Below are 15500 nucleotides of genomic sequence, written 5' to 3'. Positions count from 1 at the left end.
TATGACCCAGCAATCCCACTACTGGGCATATACCCAGAGAAAACCGTAATTCAAAAAGACACATGCACCCGAATGTTCATTGCAGCACTATTTACAATAGCCAGGTCATGGAAGCAACCTAAATGCCCATCAACAGACGAATGGATAAAGAAGATGTGGTACATATATACAATGGAATATTACTCAGCCATAAAAAGGAACGAAATTGAGTCATTTGTTGAGACGTGGATGGATCTAGAGACTGTCATACAGAGTGAAGTAAGTCAGAAAGAGAAAAACAAATATCGTCTATTAATGCATGTATGCGGAACCTAGAAAAATGGTACAGATGAGCCAGTTTGCAGGGCAGAAGTTGAGACACAGATGTAGAGAATGGACATATGGACACCAAGGGGGGAAAACTGCGGTGAGGTGGGGATGGTGGTGTGCTGAATTGGGCGATTGGGATTGACATGTATACACTGATGTGTATAAAACTGATGCCTAATAAGAACCTGCAGTATAAAAAAACAAACAACTAAAAAAAAAAAAAAAAAAAAAAAAAAAAAGAGGGACTTCCCTGGTGGTCCAGTGGCTAAGACTCCGTGCTCCCAATGCAGGGGGCCTGGATTCGATCCCTGGTCAGGGAAATAGATCCCACGTGTTGCAACTAGAGACCCTGCATGCCGCAACTAAAGATCCCACATGCCACAACAAAGATCCTGCATTCTGCAACTAAGACCCAGCACAGCCAAATAAATAAATAAATATTTTTTTTAAAAAAAAGAAAGAAAAAAATATCAGACATGAGTGGACCAGTTACTAGTAATGAAATTGAATCAGTAATTTAAAAACAAAAACCAACAAAAAAAAACCTCCTGACAAACAGAAGTCCAGGACCAGATACCTTCACAGATGAATTCTACCAAACATTTAAAGAAGAGTTAATCCCTATCTTTTTCAAACTATACCAACAAATTGAAGAGGAAGGAATGCTTCCCAGATCGTTATATGAGGCCAGCATCACCCTAATACCAAAATCAGACAGACACTAAACACAAAAAGAAAACTACATGCCAATATCACTAATAACATAGACACAAAAATCCTCAACAAAACACTAGCAAACCAAAATCAACAATACGTTAAAAGGATCATTCAGGGCTTCCCTGGTGGTGCAGTGGTTGAGAATCTGCCTGCTAATGCAGGGGACACGGGTTCGAGCCCTAGTCTGGGAAGATCCCACATGCCGTGGAGCAACTAGGCCCGTGAGCCACAACTACTGAGCCTGCGCGTCTGGAGCCTGTGCTCTGCAACGAGAGGTCACGATAGTGAGAGGCCCGCGCACCGCGACGAAGAGTGGCCCCTGCTTGCCACAACTAGAGAAAGCCCTCACAGAAACGAAGACCCAACACAGCCAAAAATAAATAAATAAATTTAAAAATATGGAACTCACCATCTTAAAAAAAAAAAAAAAAAAAGGGATCATTCACCATGATCAAGTGGGGTTTATCCCAAAGATGCTAGGATAGTTCCATATCTGCAAATCAGTCAATGTGATAGAACTCATTAACAAACTGAAGATAAAAATCATATGATCACCTCAGTAGATTCAGAAAAAGCTTTTGACAAAATTCAACATGTGTGTATGATAAAAACTCTCAACAAAGTGGGTATAGAGGGAACATACCTCAACATAATAAAGGTATATATGACAAACCTAGAGCCAATATCATATTCAATGGTGAAAAGCTGAAAACATTTCCTCTAAGATCAGGAACAAGACAAGGATGCCCACTCTCACCACTTTTAATCAACATAGTATTGGAAGTCATAGCCCCAGCGATCAGACAATAAAAAGAAATAAACAGAATCCAAATTGGAAAGAAAGAAGTAAAACTGTCACTGTTTGCAGGTGACCTGATACTATACGAAGAAAATCCTAAAGATGCCACACACACAAAAAAACTATTAGATTAAATGAATTCAGTAAAGTTGCAGGATATAAAATGAGTATACAGAAATCTGTTCAGTATCTAAACACCAACAACAAACTATCAGAAAGAGAAATTAAGAATAATTCCACTTACAATTGCAACAAAAAATAAAATACCTGGGAATAAATCTGAGGAGGTAAAAGAACAGTACATAGAAAACTATAAGACACTGATGAAACGGAAGATGACACAAACAAATGGAAAGATTTATTGTTCTCTTTGATTAGAAGAATAAATATTGTTAAAATGACCATACTACTGAAAGCAATCTACAGAGTCAAGGCAATCCCTACTAAAATACAAATGGCATTTTCCACAGAACTAGAACAAACACTTCCAAAATTTGTATGGGGACACAAAAAACCTCAAATAGCCAAAACAATTTTCAGAATGAAGAATGAAGCTGGAGGTATCATATGCTCTGATTTCAAACTATACAACAAAGCTACAGGAATCAAAACAGTATGGCAGTGGCACAAAAACAGACACATACATCAAAGGAACAGAATAGAAAGCCCAGAAAGTAACACACATTTATTTGGTCAATTAATATATGACAAAGGAGGCAAGACTATACAACGGGGTGGTGGGGGGGAAGATAGCTTCTTTAATAAGTAGAAAACTGGACAGCTACATGCAAAAAAAAAAACAAAAAATAAAACCAGACTACTTTCTCACACCATACACAAAAGCAAACTCAAAATGGACTAAAGTCTTAAATATAAGACCTGAAGTCATAAAACTTCTAGAAGAAAACATAGGCTGGATGCTCTTGGACATGTCTTAGCAATATTTTTTGGATATGTCTCCTCAGGCAAGGGAAACAAAAGCAAAAATAAACAAATGGGACTACATCAAGCTAAAAAGCTTTTGCACAGTGAAGGAAACCACCAATAAAATGAAAAGGCAACCTACTGACTGGAAAAATGACATATCATTTGCAAATGATATGTCTAGTAAGGGGTTGATATCTAAAACATATAAAGAACTCATACAACAACAAACAACTCAATTGAAAAATAAGCAGAGGACCTTAACAGCCATTTTTCCAAAGAAGACACACAGAAGGCCCAAAGGCACATGAAAAGGTGCTCAACATCACTAATCATCAGAGAAATGCTCAACAAAACCACAATGAGATATCACCTCACATCTGTCAGAATGGCTATTATCAAAAAGAAAACAAGTAACAAGTGTTGGTGAAGATGTGGAGAAAAGGGAACCCTTGTGCACTATTGGTGGGAATGTAAATTCATGTAGCTGCTATGGAAAACAGTATGGAGTTTCCTCAAAAAATTAAAAATATACTCTATAGCACAGGGAACTCTACTCAATACTCTGTAATGGCCTATATGGGAAAAGAACTTTTTTAAAAAGTGGACATATGTATATGTATAACTGATTCACTTTGCTGTACACCTGAAACTAACAGAATATTGCAAATCAACTATACTCCAATAAAAAAAAATGTTTTTTAATTAAAAATAGAACTACCTCACAATCCAGCAATTCCACTTCTGGGTATTTTTCCAAAGAAAACAAAAAACACTAATTGGAAAAGATACAGGTACCTCTATGTTCACTGAAGCATTATTTAGAATAGCCAAGATATGGAAGCCACCTAAGTGTCCACCGATAGATGAATGGATATGGATATATATATATATATAATGGAATATTACTCAGCCATAAAAAATAATGAAATCTTGCCATTTGTGACATAAACCATATGATTTCACTTATATGTGGAATCTAAAAAACAAAACAAATGCACAAAGATAACAAAACAGAGTCATAGATGCACAGACAAATAGCAGTTGCCAGAGGGGAAGGGGTTGAGAGGATGACTGAAATAGTTGAGGGAGATTAAGAAGTAACAGCTTCCAGGCTTCCCTGGTGGCACAGTGGTTAAGAATCTGCCCCAATGTAAGGGACACGGGTTTGAGCCCTGGTCCGGGAAGATCCCACATGCCGCGGAGCAACTAAGCCCATGCGCCACAACTACTGAGCCTGCACTCTAGAGCCCGCGAGCCACAACTACTGAAGCCCATGAGCCTAGAGTTCGTGCTCCGCAACAAGAGAAGCCACTGCAGTGAGAAGCCTGCGCACCGCAACGAAGAGTAGCCCCTGCTCACCACAACTAGAGAAAGCCCGTGCACAGCAACGAAGACACAACGCAGCCAAAAATAAATAAATAAATAAATATAATTTTAAAAAGGTAACAACTTCCAGTTATAAAATAAATAAGTCACTGGGATAAAATGTACAGTGTAGGGAATATAATCAATAATAATATTATATCTTTGCATGGTGACAGTTGGTAACTAGACTTACAGTGGTGATCATTTTGTAATGTACAGAAATAGTGAATCACTATTTCGTGCACTGGAACTAACAAAGTGCTGTAGGTCCATTATACTTCAAGAAACAAAGAAACTCATAGAAAAAGAGATCAGATTTGTGGTTACCAGAGGCAAGGGGCTGGGGGAGTGGAAAGTGGATAAGGTGGTCAAAAGGTACAAACTTCCAGTTACAAGTTAAATAAGCACTAGGATGTAATGTACAACATGATTAATATAATTAACACTGCTGTATGTTATACATGAAAGCTAAGAGAATAAATCCTGAGAGTTCTCATCACAAGGAAAAAAAATTTTTTTTCTTTTTTAAATTTTGATTGGAGTATAGTTGATTTACACTGTTGTGTTAGTTTCAGGTGTACAGCAAAGTGAATCAGTTATACATATATATATATCCACTCTTTTTTTAGATTCTTTTCCCATATAGGCCATTACAGAGGATTGAGTAGAGTTCCCTGTGCTATACAGTAGGTCTTTATTAGTTATCTATTTTATCTATAGTAATGTGTATATGTCAATCCCAATCTCCCAATTTATCCCTCCCTCCCCTTACCTCCTGGTAACCATAAGTTTGTTTTCTACACCTGTAACTCTGTTTGTTTTTTTTTAAATAAATTTATTTATTTTATTTATTTATTCTTGGCTGCGTTGGGTCTTCGTTGCTGCGTGTGGGCTTCCTCTAGTTGCGGCGAGCGGGGGCTACTCTTCGTTGCGGTACGCGGGCTTCTCACTGCAGTGGCTTCTCTTGTTGCGGAGCACAGGTTCTAGGCGTGTGGGCTTCAGTAGTTGTGGCATGTGGGCTCAGCAGCTGTGGCTCGCAGGCTCTAGAGCGCAGGCTCAGTAGTTGTGGCCCACAGGCTTAGTTGCTCCACGGTATGTGGAATCTTCCCGGACCAGGGCTCGAACCCGTGTCCCCTGCATTGGCAGGTGGATTCTTAACCACTGTGCCAACCAGGGAAGTCCCTGGTCTCCTTTCAATACAACAGAGTGAAAATGGTGATCCCAAAGCCACCTTAATACTGGAGGTTTCCTGAATAGAAACATGGCCCCAGACTCCTCCACGTGCCAGCCTAAAGCAGAGCAGGTCAGCCAGGCTCATTTAGGAACCGCCACTACCTAGGTATTGTCTGTATCCGCCAAGGACAGTTTCTGGAGAAGAGTCTGCCCATTACCCTGCACCATCCATAAGCCTTATCATCCTTGTTGAAACTCCTATCACAGCCCCATCAAGTAAGAAAAAAGACAAAAAGAACCACTTTCAAAAGCCCAGAATCGAGAGCTGGCAGATACACGGAGTCAGCAAGGAGAACCTCCCCGGGGATGGGCTGGGTTGATGATGTGGTGAAGCCTCGTAGAGGGAAAACTAGTTTTTCCTTCTTCTGTGCTGGGAAATAAAACAGTTTTCCCTACTGTGTGTTTCTTCCCTGTGTGTCTCTTTACCTTCATAGAGAACACTTCACTTCAGACACTTCTGGTCTCCAGTGTGTGGCGGTTTCTCCCCACACCAGGCAATTCTCTGTGACTCCAACTGGGTTTCCCATGCTTTCACTCAGTTCTGACACACTCTACCTGGAGAGATCCCACAGGTTAAGGGCTCAGTCCCTCAAGACTGATCCCAACCCCCGAACACACACACACTTCAGACGCCAGTCTCAAGACCAGGCTGTCACCTGTGCTTCTTCTGACCTACGAGCTATAGATCACAGGTTCCTACGACCCCTTCCCTGGGGTTCCATTAATTTGCCAGAGTGGCTCACAAAACTCAGGGAAGCGCTTACCCACGTTTACCAGTTTAATAAAGGATGCGATAAAGGATACAGACGAACATCCTGATGAAGGGAGGAGTAGGGTGAGGAATGTGGGAAGTGGCACGGAGCTTCCATGCCCTCTCTAGGCGTCACCCTCCCCACACCTCCCCCTGGTCACCAACCCGAAAGCTCTCTGAACTCCATACAACTGGGATTTTGTGGAGGTTTCATCACAGAGGCAGGAATGGTCATTAACTCCATTTTCAGCCCTTCCCCCTTAAGAGAATGGGGGGTGGGGCTGACAGTTCCAAGCTTCTTATTGTGGCTTGTCTTTCCAGTGACCTGACCTCATCCAGGAGGCATCCATGAGCCCAGAGTCACCGCATTAGAACAAAAGGCACTTCTATCACCCAGGAGATTAGAGGGGTGTCAGGAGCCAGGGGCAGAGACCAACATATATCTTCTATCATCTCTTAAGTCTTTAAACACAAATGGCCCTAAATGTGATGATTTGCCCTCAGACTTGAAAGCAAGGAAAGAGTGTCCTATCAAAAGGAAACGGGGGATCTTCCCTGGTGGTCCAGTGATAAAGACTCCACCTTACAATGCAGGGGACGCGGGTTCGATCTCTGGCGGGGAACTAAGATCCCACATGCCGCGAGCAACTAAGCCCACACGGCACAACTACTGAGCCTGCGTCCTAGAGCCCACGAGCCACAACTACTAAGTTCATGCGCCTCAACTAGAGCCCACGTGCCACAAACTACAGAGCTCATGCGCCCTAGAGCCTGTGTGTCACAACTAGAGAGGAGCCCGAGCACCACAACGAAGAGCCCGAGAGCCGCAACGAAAGATCCCGCATGCCGCAACTAAGACCTGACGCAGCCAAAAATAAATAAAATAACTAAATAAGTAATAAATAAATCTTTAAAAAAAAAAAAAACAAGGAAACTGGGCTCAAAATGCTTCATGAGGGACTTCCCTGGTGGCGCAGTGCTTAAGAATCCGCTTGCCAAAGCAGGGGACATGGGTTCAAGCCCTGGTCCGGGAAGATCCCACATGCTGTGGAGCAGCTAAGCCCGTGTTCCACGACTACTGAGCCTGCTCTCTAGAGCCTGCGAGTCACAACTGCTGAGCCCGTGCACCACAACTACTGAAGCCCGCGCGCCTAGAGCCCGTGCTCCACAACAAGAGAAGCCACCGCAATGAGAAGCCCGCACACCGCAACGAAGAGTAGCCCCTGCTCGCCGCAACTAGAGAAAGCCCACGTGCAGCAACAAAGACCCAACGCAGCCAAAAATAAATAAATTAATTAATTTATTTATTAAAAAAACAAAAACAAAAAACCCCAAAATGCTTCATGACTCTTTTGTGGTATGGAGGGGCTTTTTGCAAAATACAATTTTAGGTATGTTTCTTGGGTTAAAAAATGTTGCAAGGGACTTCCCTGGTGGCGCAGTGTTTAAGAATCCACCTGCCAATGCAGGCGACACGGGTTTGAGCCCTGCTCCGGGAAGATCCTACATGCCACGGAGCAACTAAGCCCGTGTGCCACAACTACTGAGCCTGCGCTCTAGAGCCTGTGAGCCACAACTACTGAAGCCCACGTGCCTAGAGCCCATGCTCCGCAACAAGAGAAGCCACTGCAGTGAGAAGCCCACACACTGCAATGAAGAGTAGCCCCTGCTCGCCGCAACTAGAGAAAGCCTGCATGCAGCAACGAAGATCCAATGCAGCCATAAATAAATAAATAAATAAATAAATAAATAAATAAATAAATGTTGCAAGCTGACAGTTCATGAAAGATGTAGTTCTAGTACACTATTTTCACACACCTGCCTTAATAGCACGTGAGTAGGTCACTCTTCTATGTACTTTATGGAGCCTGTTGAGCTTTGAAAATGGACAAATATGGGAAATAATAAATAATCAGTACTAAGTTAAATGATCTTATTCTAGTGGATTTGATTTTTTTTTTTAAGGCATATGAAGTGCTTTTCAAACTCTCATCCCAATGGAGCAAAATACCGATGAACAATTCTTCCCCTGCAGGATCCATGTTAATGGAATCTCATCGTCAATCAAGTCTTCATCTCATCTATCTCCCTATCACTGAAGCATAAATTTCTTGAGAGCAACTGAAATACCAGTCTTGGAACTTTTTTACATAATCTTCTTGTCATTCCTTCCTACTGTTCAACAAGGAACTGCTCCTCTTTACTAAACAGATATCTGTGTACACCACTGGGTTGCTCTGGGTCAAGATGTGCTTCATCATGAGAGCTTTCAGGGTGTGGGGAATGGGAGAATATAAAAAACAAATCTGCCCAATGCATTTGAGCAGAAGTGCTGGTTCCTATTTAAAGCCTGTCTCTTAACCTGCATATACCAGGATGGGAGCAAAAGATGCCTTAATATGTCACATGTCACGTGCTGAAGACAATAAGGTTGGTAAATGCCTGTTTATCTTCTGTTCTGTGTTTTTATTATTTTTTTAACTTTTAATTAATTTATTTATTTTGCCTTCACTGCGTGGCATGTGGGATCTTAGTTCTCCGACCAGGGATTGAACCCGCGTCCCCAGCATTGGAAGCATGGAGTGTTAACTGCTGGACCACCAGGGAAATCTGTGTTCTGTGTTTTTAGTTGTTTAATAACTGAGGTTTTCTAAATGGTTTGTCATAAAACCACATTTCAAGTTTTGTTTCTTTTCAGAGAATCTTTTCAAGTATTCAAATGTATTTATCACCCTGATCTCTCAATAATAATAGACACAGAAATCTCTCTAATGCTGATCTGTAGTAGATGCATGATTTAAAAAACTTGTTAATAGGGGAAACTAATAGAGTAAGTTTCACCAGGAAAAAAATATTGTAATAGAAGAAAACATTTACCTTTATTCATTGCTCAAATGTTTGTGTACGTCACGCCCCAAAAGAATACGAAAATAAACAAAGAATCAGATTTTTAGTAAGTTTCCAGTATACAAACTCATAAAAATAAATCTTGGTGTATTCTGAATCACTAGAAACAAGCAATTGAAAAGTAAAATTTTCAGGACTTCCCTGGCAGTCCAGTGATTAAGACTCCATGCTTCCAATGCAGGGGATGAGGGTTCGATCCCTGGTTGGGGAACTAAGATCCCACGTGTTGCAAGGTGCAGCCAAAAAAAAACAGTAAAAAATTTAAATATTAGACCTTTAAAACTAATTGCTACAAAAACTAATTTTCTTTAAGTCCTAAATTATGTCTAATTAAGGATATAAACTGATTTGTGGATAAAGTCCAAAATGTTATCAAACGACACCACAGTAAAATGAAATAAATGGAGAGATGGTCACATTCTCAGTAAGGAGACTTGATGTCACAGGACGTCAGCTTCTCCCAAACAGGTCAAGAGTTTAAGAAAATTCCATTGACTCTTCAATTCCATTGAAGGTTTGCTTTGGGTTTTGTTCTGGGGGTTGTTTCTGTTTTGTGTGAACTTAAGAAAATCTACTTTTAAAAACTGAAATGGAAGACAAACTTCTAAAATAGCCAAGACTTTCTACAGAACAAGGTGGTGGGATTTTCCCTAACAGACATTGAAACTTCTTAAACTGCAGTGATTAGGACAGGATGGTGTTAACAGAGGGATGGACAAATACACCAATGGAAAAAAACCACAACGCACTGAAACAGACCCACATGTTTTCAGCATGTGGATCTACGCCAGAGCACTTGATGCTGGGCAGGGGCCAGATGATGACACTTTGATGGGGCAGTGATCACTGGATATCTAAAGGGGAATAAGAAATCTTTTTCCTTATAACTGCATGTACAATAACCAATTCACTGTGGGCTTAACTATGAGAGACGAAAGTAGAACACATTGAGAAGTTACAGGAAAATGCATTATGTCTCGACAATTGGGGGAGTTTTCTTATAGAGGAAAAATAGAGTAAGCTACAAAGGAAGATGAAGAATGTCAAGTCTATTAAAGTTAAGATGTGTCCATCAAATAGAATAGAGAGAACTGATGAACCACAATCTGAGAGAACATATTTGGCATACCGAGAAATGAAAAAGGTTGAATGTCCAGGGTATGTAAAGAAAGTATAATAAATCAGGAAATATACAAATGAATTACAGGTGAGGAAATGACTGAAAACTATTTCACAGAAGATGAACACCACTTATAAGAAGTGCTCAACCCCAATGGTTATCAGTAAAAACCAATATACAATCACAAGGAGATCCCACTTCACATATTACGATGGACAAAATTAAGCTGGATACTCTTGAGCCAGGCTGGAACCTGGGACCCTTTGCTGCAGTGCCTGCAACTGGACAACCATCTCCTCCAGCAGCAAAATACAAAGAAACTATAAGGGACTAAAAATAACTGCACACAGGCTTGGGGCAAATTAGGAATAACAAGATACAAAAAGACCAAAAATCCAACTGCCACTTCTGAGGAGTCCGGAGCAAAAGCAGGGTATTGCCCATGCGCCTGGCACACAGCACCACCAAGCGGGTGGGCACACCACCCAAGCCACCCCTCCGGCCCAACTGCTGGACTAGACCCCCCCACATCCAATATAAGAGAACCCAGCTCACCCCCACCCGCTCCTCAGAGAGTGAGCAAGGAAACCTGTTACTTGTTTTCGCTCCCTAGTGCTGCAGCAGGAGCCCCAGTAAAGCCTTGATTGGAATTTCTTGTCTGGCCTCATCAATTTCTGTTGATTCAAGTCCAAGAACCCTGGTCAGTAATACTCCAAGTGCTGGAAATGGCGTAGAATCAACGCTAGACTCCAGCCCTCCATCCACACTTCCTAGTATTTTGAAAATATCCATCATCTACAATCCTACAATGTTCCTTCCACATGTAAAAAATTTATATTGCATTGGCATTTGGAGACAAAAATCAAGGAGTATAAATAATAGCACTGCTGATAAATCAAAACTAACCATGAGACAACCCAAGCCCCACAGGACTGTATGGAGGATACCACCTGGTGACTCCCCTCCTCTGAAACCAGCACGTGTGAAACAGACTGGGGCCAAGAACCACGTAGAAGCATTCTGTGTGCCATTACTGGTGTGGTACGGGTCATATTCACTTATTGCAGATTCAGCAGAAGCAAAATCAAAACGCTGCTTGGTGATGAGGGACAGGTGTAAAGCTGCAAAGAATACCAAAAAGACCAGGACGATCGGCACCCTGGGGGTCGCTCACTGGGAAGTGCTACCAACCGACCAAGGGAATAAAAATCTACACCTTCAAGTAATGGAACAAAAGTCTTCAGTAGTCACACACTGAGTCACAGGGCACAAGGTTCCATCAAGGAAACAAAAGGGAAGAGCAGCCAAGTGTGAGCCGCTCAGATCAGCAGCCTGCTGCCCATGGTGCACAAGGAAACCCCAAGTCAGAAGGTCAAAGCCATCCGAGCTGGGGGGCTGGGATCCCCCTGCCGACACACAGCCTGGCTGGGTGCCCCCAGGGCAGGGGGAGGGACCGAGCGCCAGAGCTCAGTGTGGAAATGCCGCCTCCTGTGGACCTCAATTCTCACCCAAGAGAAAACACTCAAGTTGAAGTTCTGACCCAGAGAAGCTCTCCAATTCATCAACCCTCTCAGCAGCAGTTGAGACCAAGGAGCCTTCCCTAAGTCTGACCTTCACAGACTCACTCAGGGTGCACACATCACACTCAATTCACCAACTCCTTGGATGAGGCCAAAAGCAAAGATCAGCAAACAGGTGAGGGCAACACAACCTCAGCTGACAAACCACCCCCAGCCCTTCTGCAGGTGGATCCCCTACCCCATGCTCGTGCCATAAACACCTCCTTCTGTGGTGGTTCTACGGTCTGGAGGCCACATGTGTGGGGAGGGGTGGCCGCAAGGGCCCAGAGCACCTTCCTTCACCTCCCTCACAGGCTCAGCTTGTCCCCGCCCCAGATGATGCACCTGCTTCAAGCACCGTGGGTCATTTACAGGACACAAAGACCCCTGTCTCAGTGTGTAAATGAGAACCTGCAGGATCACTGCTTCCTCCTGTGTTCATGGATAACGTAGGAGAGGGAAATTCTAGGGCACTTTTATGGTTTGAGCAACTGGTTACTGCTCATCCCTTTCAGAAGACAGGCACCAGTTCACTAATAACCTCATGATGACAAGCTGTAACTCGTCTAATCAGAAGTAAGCAAGTCTCAATAGCCCTGGTCACATTGCACAGAATTTCCATTCATCTCTGTTGTCCAGGTAGTAACAGTTAGTGGACCAGATTCAGACAGTGTCAGAACTCTGCACCCTGCATGGAAGAGTCATTACAATTTCTCTGAATCTTTTTAATCCATCTCTCCACCCATTTCACATGAAGGGGTGGGACTGCCTGCATTTCCTGAAATTCTAATGGAAGAGAAAACATTTTCTTTACTGAGACACTTCTCCCCAGAGGCATCTCTGGTTAAGGCCCAAAAGCCTGGAATAATACAAGTCAGCAGGAAAGGGCAAAGACCTGAGATGCTTACTACCCTCACTAAGGAGAAGAAACCAGGCAGAAAGAATGCAGAATTTTACACTTGCTGAAACTGGAAGCTGGATTAGGGGAAGCTATTAGTGCCGAGCTGGACCCAGAGGAGGCAGCTCACAGGTGTCAGGGGACAATGCTGAACCCTCCCTGAGCCCTGTGCTCCTGGAAACTTCGATGGAAGCTGAAAGGACCCCCCACCCTTTGGTGTTCTGGAAAACAGCAGCCTGCAAGAAACCGCCCCCGTGCCCCACCTGACTCAGATAAGACTCACACGGAGGCCCCTTGTTTATCCAGGACAAGGCCAGACGCAGTCCCCCCAAAGCCCCATCTCCACCTCATCAGTGATTAGCGGAACTGTTCCCCCCACTGACCAAGCAGAACAAATGCTTGTTGGCCAAACTTTGGTTCAGCTCCTCTCCTTCCCCCTGACCTGGCCTCACCGCAGCCAGCTGACAGACCCCTAAGGACAGGCTGGCCTCAGGGATCTGCTAGCTGAGCATCTCACCTGGTCCTTCCTGGTGTTGTTTAAGCCTCTGTGTAAAAGAAACTCTCTTTGCCCAACTCTTGAGACGCTTGCAGATCTTGGGGTCAGATGTCCCCCTTCCTGCAGAGCCCCCTGTGCCTCATGCAGCAGACCCTTCTCCCCCTGCAGGTACTCATTTGAATGAAAGTCTGCCTTTAGGAAGTTTGGAGTTTTATTTGACACTGGCTTGACCCAGTGTTCACAATTGCCCATTTCTTACCCAAATTTTACTTAGGCTCCTGTCTACCCACAGGCCCCTGACTTTGGGTCACCACTCCCTTCCCCCGACCCCACTGAGAAGCACTGAGTTGCAGAGCAAACTCTCCCCCCGGCCCCCCTCCCCGACCCCGGGCTGAGAATGCGCTGACCACAGGAACGCCCCATTCTGTCAAACAGCCTTGCTCTCACCCTCCTCACCCACAGCCCTTTTCTGTTTAGTCTGAGACCCTGGCACATTTGTGGGATCCGAGCCCTGTTCCTATTCCAAGTCTTTGGAATATTAAAAACAAGACCACAGCCCCAAACGGAATCGGTTATGCTAAGTCCCAAATCACCAGAGACTTAATTACAGTTTCAGCCTCTCCCAGAAACGGAATCTGAAACCAGTCAGTCAGGAATTACCTGGTCAGCACAGTGAAGTGATCTGCCTGACAGACCCCTGCGCTCCGTAGAGTAACCTGGCCACAGACAATCAACTTTCGCTACTTTCTTTGTCCCGCTCCCTCTGCCTATGGAAGACTTTCATTCCGTGCACCTCCTGGCAGCGCCCTTATAGATACGCTGGATGGGAAGCTGCCAGATTCATGAATTGTTGAATACAGCCAGCAAGAGCTTCAAAATGTACTCAGTTGAATTTTGTTTTTTAATGGGAATAAAGTCTCTCCTTACCCAATAAGGGTTTGACTTTATCTGTCAGGTCACGGCGGGTTCCCTCACCTCCGCCCCTGACCACTGCCCGGGTCACCCGGTCCTCCCTGGGACCCCCAAGGGACGCATACTCAGGTCGGGACTCCCCCGCACCACCACGAGAGGACGGGAAAGACAGGACGCCGGGACCACACCCCGCGGCCGAGAGGGAGACTCGGGTCAGAATCCAGGGGAGCGGGCGCGGAAGACCCGGGCCTGCCTCAGCTCCCAGCCGGTCCTAATCAGCCCCTCCCGGTCTCTGGCCCCGGCCCGCGCACTCACCATCTCCGCGCAGGTCCTGGGTGTCCAGGGCGTCCTCCCGCGGCCCCGCGATCTGGGCCGGTGAGAGCCACAGAGACTGGACAATTGGGTCCGCGCTCCGCAGGTGCGCAGGCGCGCCGAGATCCGCCGAGAGCGACGCCTGCGCGGGCTGGGAGGGCTGGGAGGGCTGGGAGGGCTGGGAGGGCTGGGAGGGCTGGGAGGGCTGGGAGGGCACCCACCCCGACCCTGATTGGACAGAGCTCCGGGCCTCCGCCCTCTGATTGGACGGTGCTCCAAGCACTCCCCCACCGGGGCTTCTGAGTGTACGCTACTCAGTGACCCGCCCCCGGCGCCCTTTAGTAAAGGACTCCAGAACCGGCCCCCGTAATCCTTGATTGGATTGTTCTCCGGGAACCGGCGCTCTGATTGGGCGATATTCCAGGCACTCACCCTATTGAGGACTCTGAATGTATAGTGCTCGGACAAGCTTCCGGGGTCTGATTGGACAGTTGTTCAGACCCTCCCCGTCCCTCCGCCCAGTTTCACGGGCACCATCCTAGCGCTTCTGATTATTTCCCGGGCCCCGCCCCCGTCTCCCTTGATTGGACAGTGTTATAGTCCCTAAGGCCTCAGTGATAAGCTGGGACGTTGGTCAGGTCCCTAAGCCGGGCGGAAGTGCGGTTTTCGAGCCCGGGACGTGGGCTCCCAGCAGGACTTGTTCCCGGGCAGGCGAACCCGGATCGGGACGTCCTGACTCAGTTTCCCCGCGGAGAGACCCCTGTCCAGAGTCGGGACTGGACAAGATGGGCCGGGAGAGCCTGGTGACCTCCAGGGTCAATGGTCGACCCGGGGTCAAAGGTCACCATGGGTCTGTGCCCTTTCTTTAAGAAGAAAGAAACGTCCGCCTGTAAGGCAGGATTCGGCCGGGTTTGACGTGTGACCTTTGACACCTACCGCCCTCCTGACCCGCCCGTATATCTGGGCTTGACCAAGTTCTCTGTGTCCCATTTCTTACCCCACAGCATCAGGCTCCCTCCCCACAAGAGGGGGGTACCGTTGGGTCTCCCCACGTCTGAGCAACCCTGAGGTTCAGAGCAAGCCCTTGGTCAGCTTCTCCAGAGAATAGGCCACCCAGGGAGCCCTGTCCAGTCCAGCCACACTGACCCGCAGTCCACGCACCGCCCTCACTCGCCCAACTTCCCTCCTCCCCTCC

The 15500-nt window shown here is 45.4% G+C and overlaps 1 protein-coding gene across 2 annotated transcripts in view; it reads right to left on the bottom strand.

The window, feature by feature from the left end:
- LOC132363198 (zinc finger protein 77-like) overlaps window positions 1-14422 on the bottom strand; it is a 41271-nt gene extending 26849 nt beyond the window's left edge. For both annotated transcript variants that reach the window (XR_009502568.1, XM_059918777.1), the window contains exon 1: window positions 14309-14422. Coding sequence is in view for 1 of the 2 variants with exons in the window: in XM_059918777.1 (XP_059774760.1) it covers window positions 14309-14311 (3 nt within the window). In the remaining variant the exon portion in view is untranslated. The remainder of the gene's footprint in view (window positions 1-14308) is intronic.
- Window positions 14423-15500: the final 1078 nt, after the last annotated feature.

The sequence above is a fragment of the Balaenoptera ricei genome, chromosome 3, assembly GCF_028023285.1.
Source record: "Balaenoptera ricei isolate mBalRic1 chromosome 3, mBalRic1.hap2, whole genome shotgun sequence".
Classification (NCBI taxonomy): Eukaryota; Metazoa; Chordata; class Mammalia; order Artiodactyla; family Balaenopteridae; genus Balaenoptera; species Balaenoptera ricei.
This window is presented reverse-complemented; position numbering and strand designations above follow the sequence as displayed.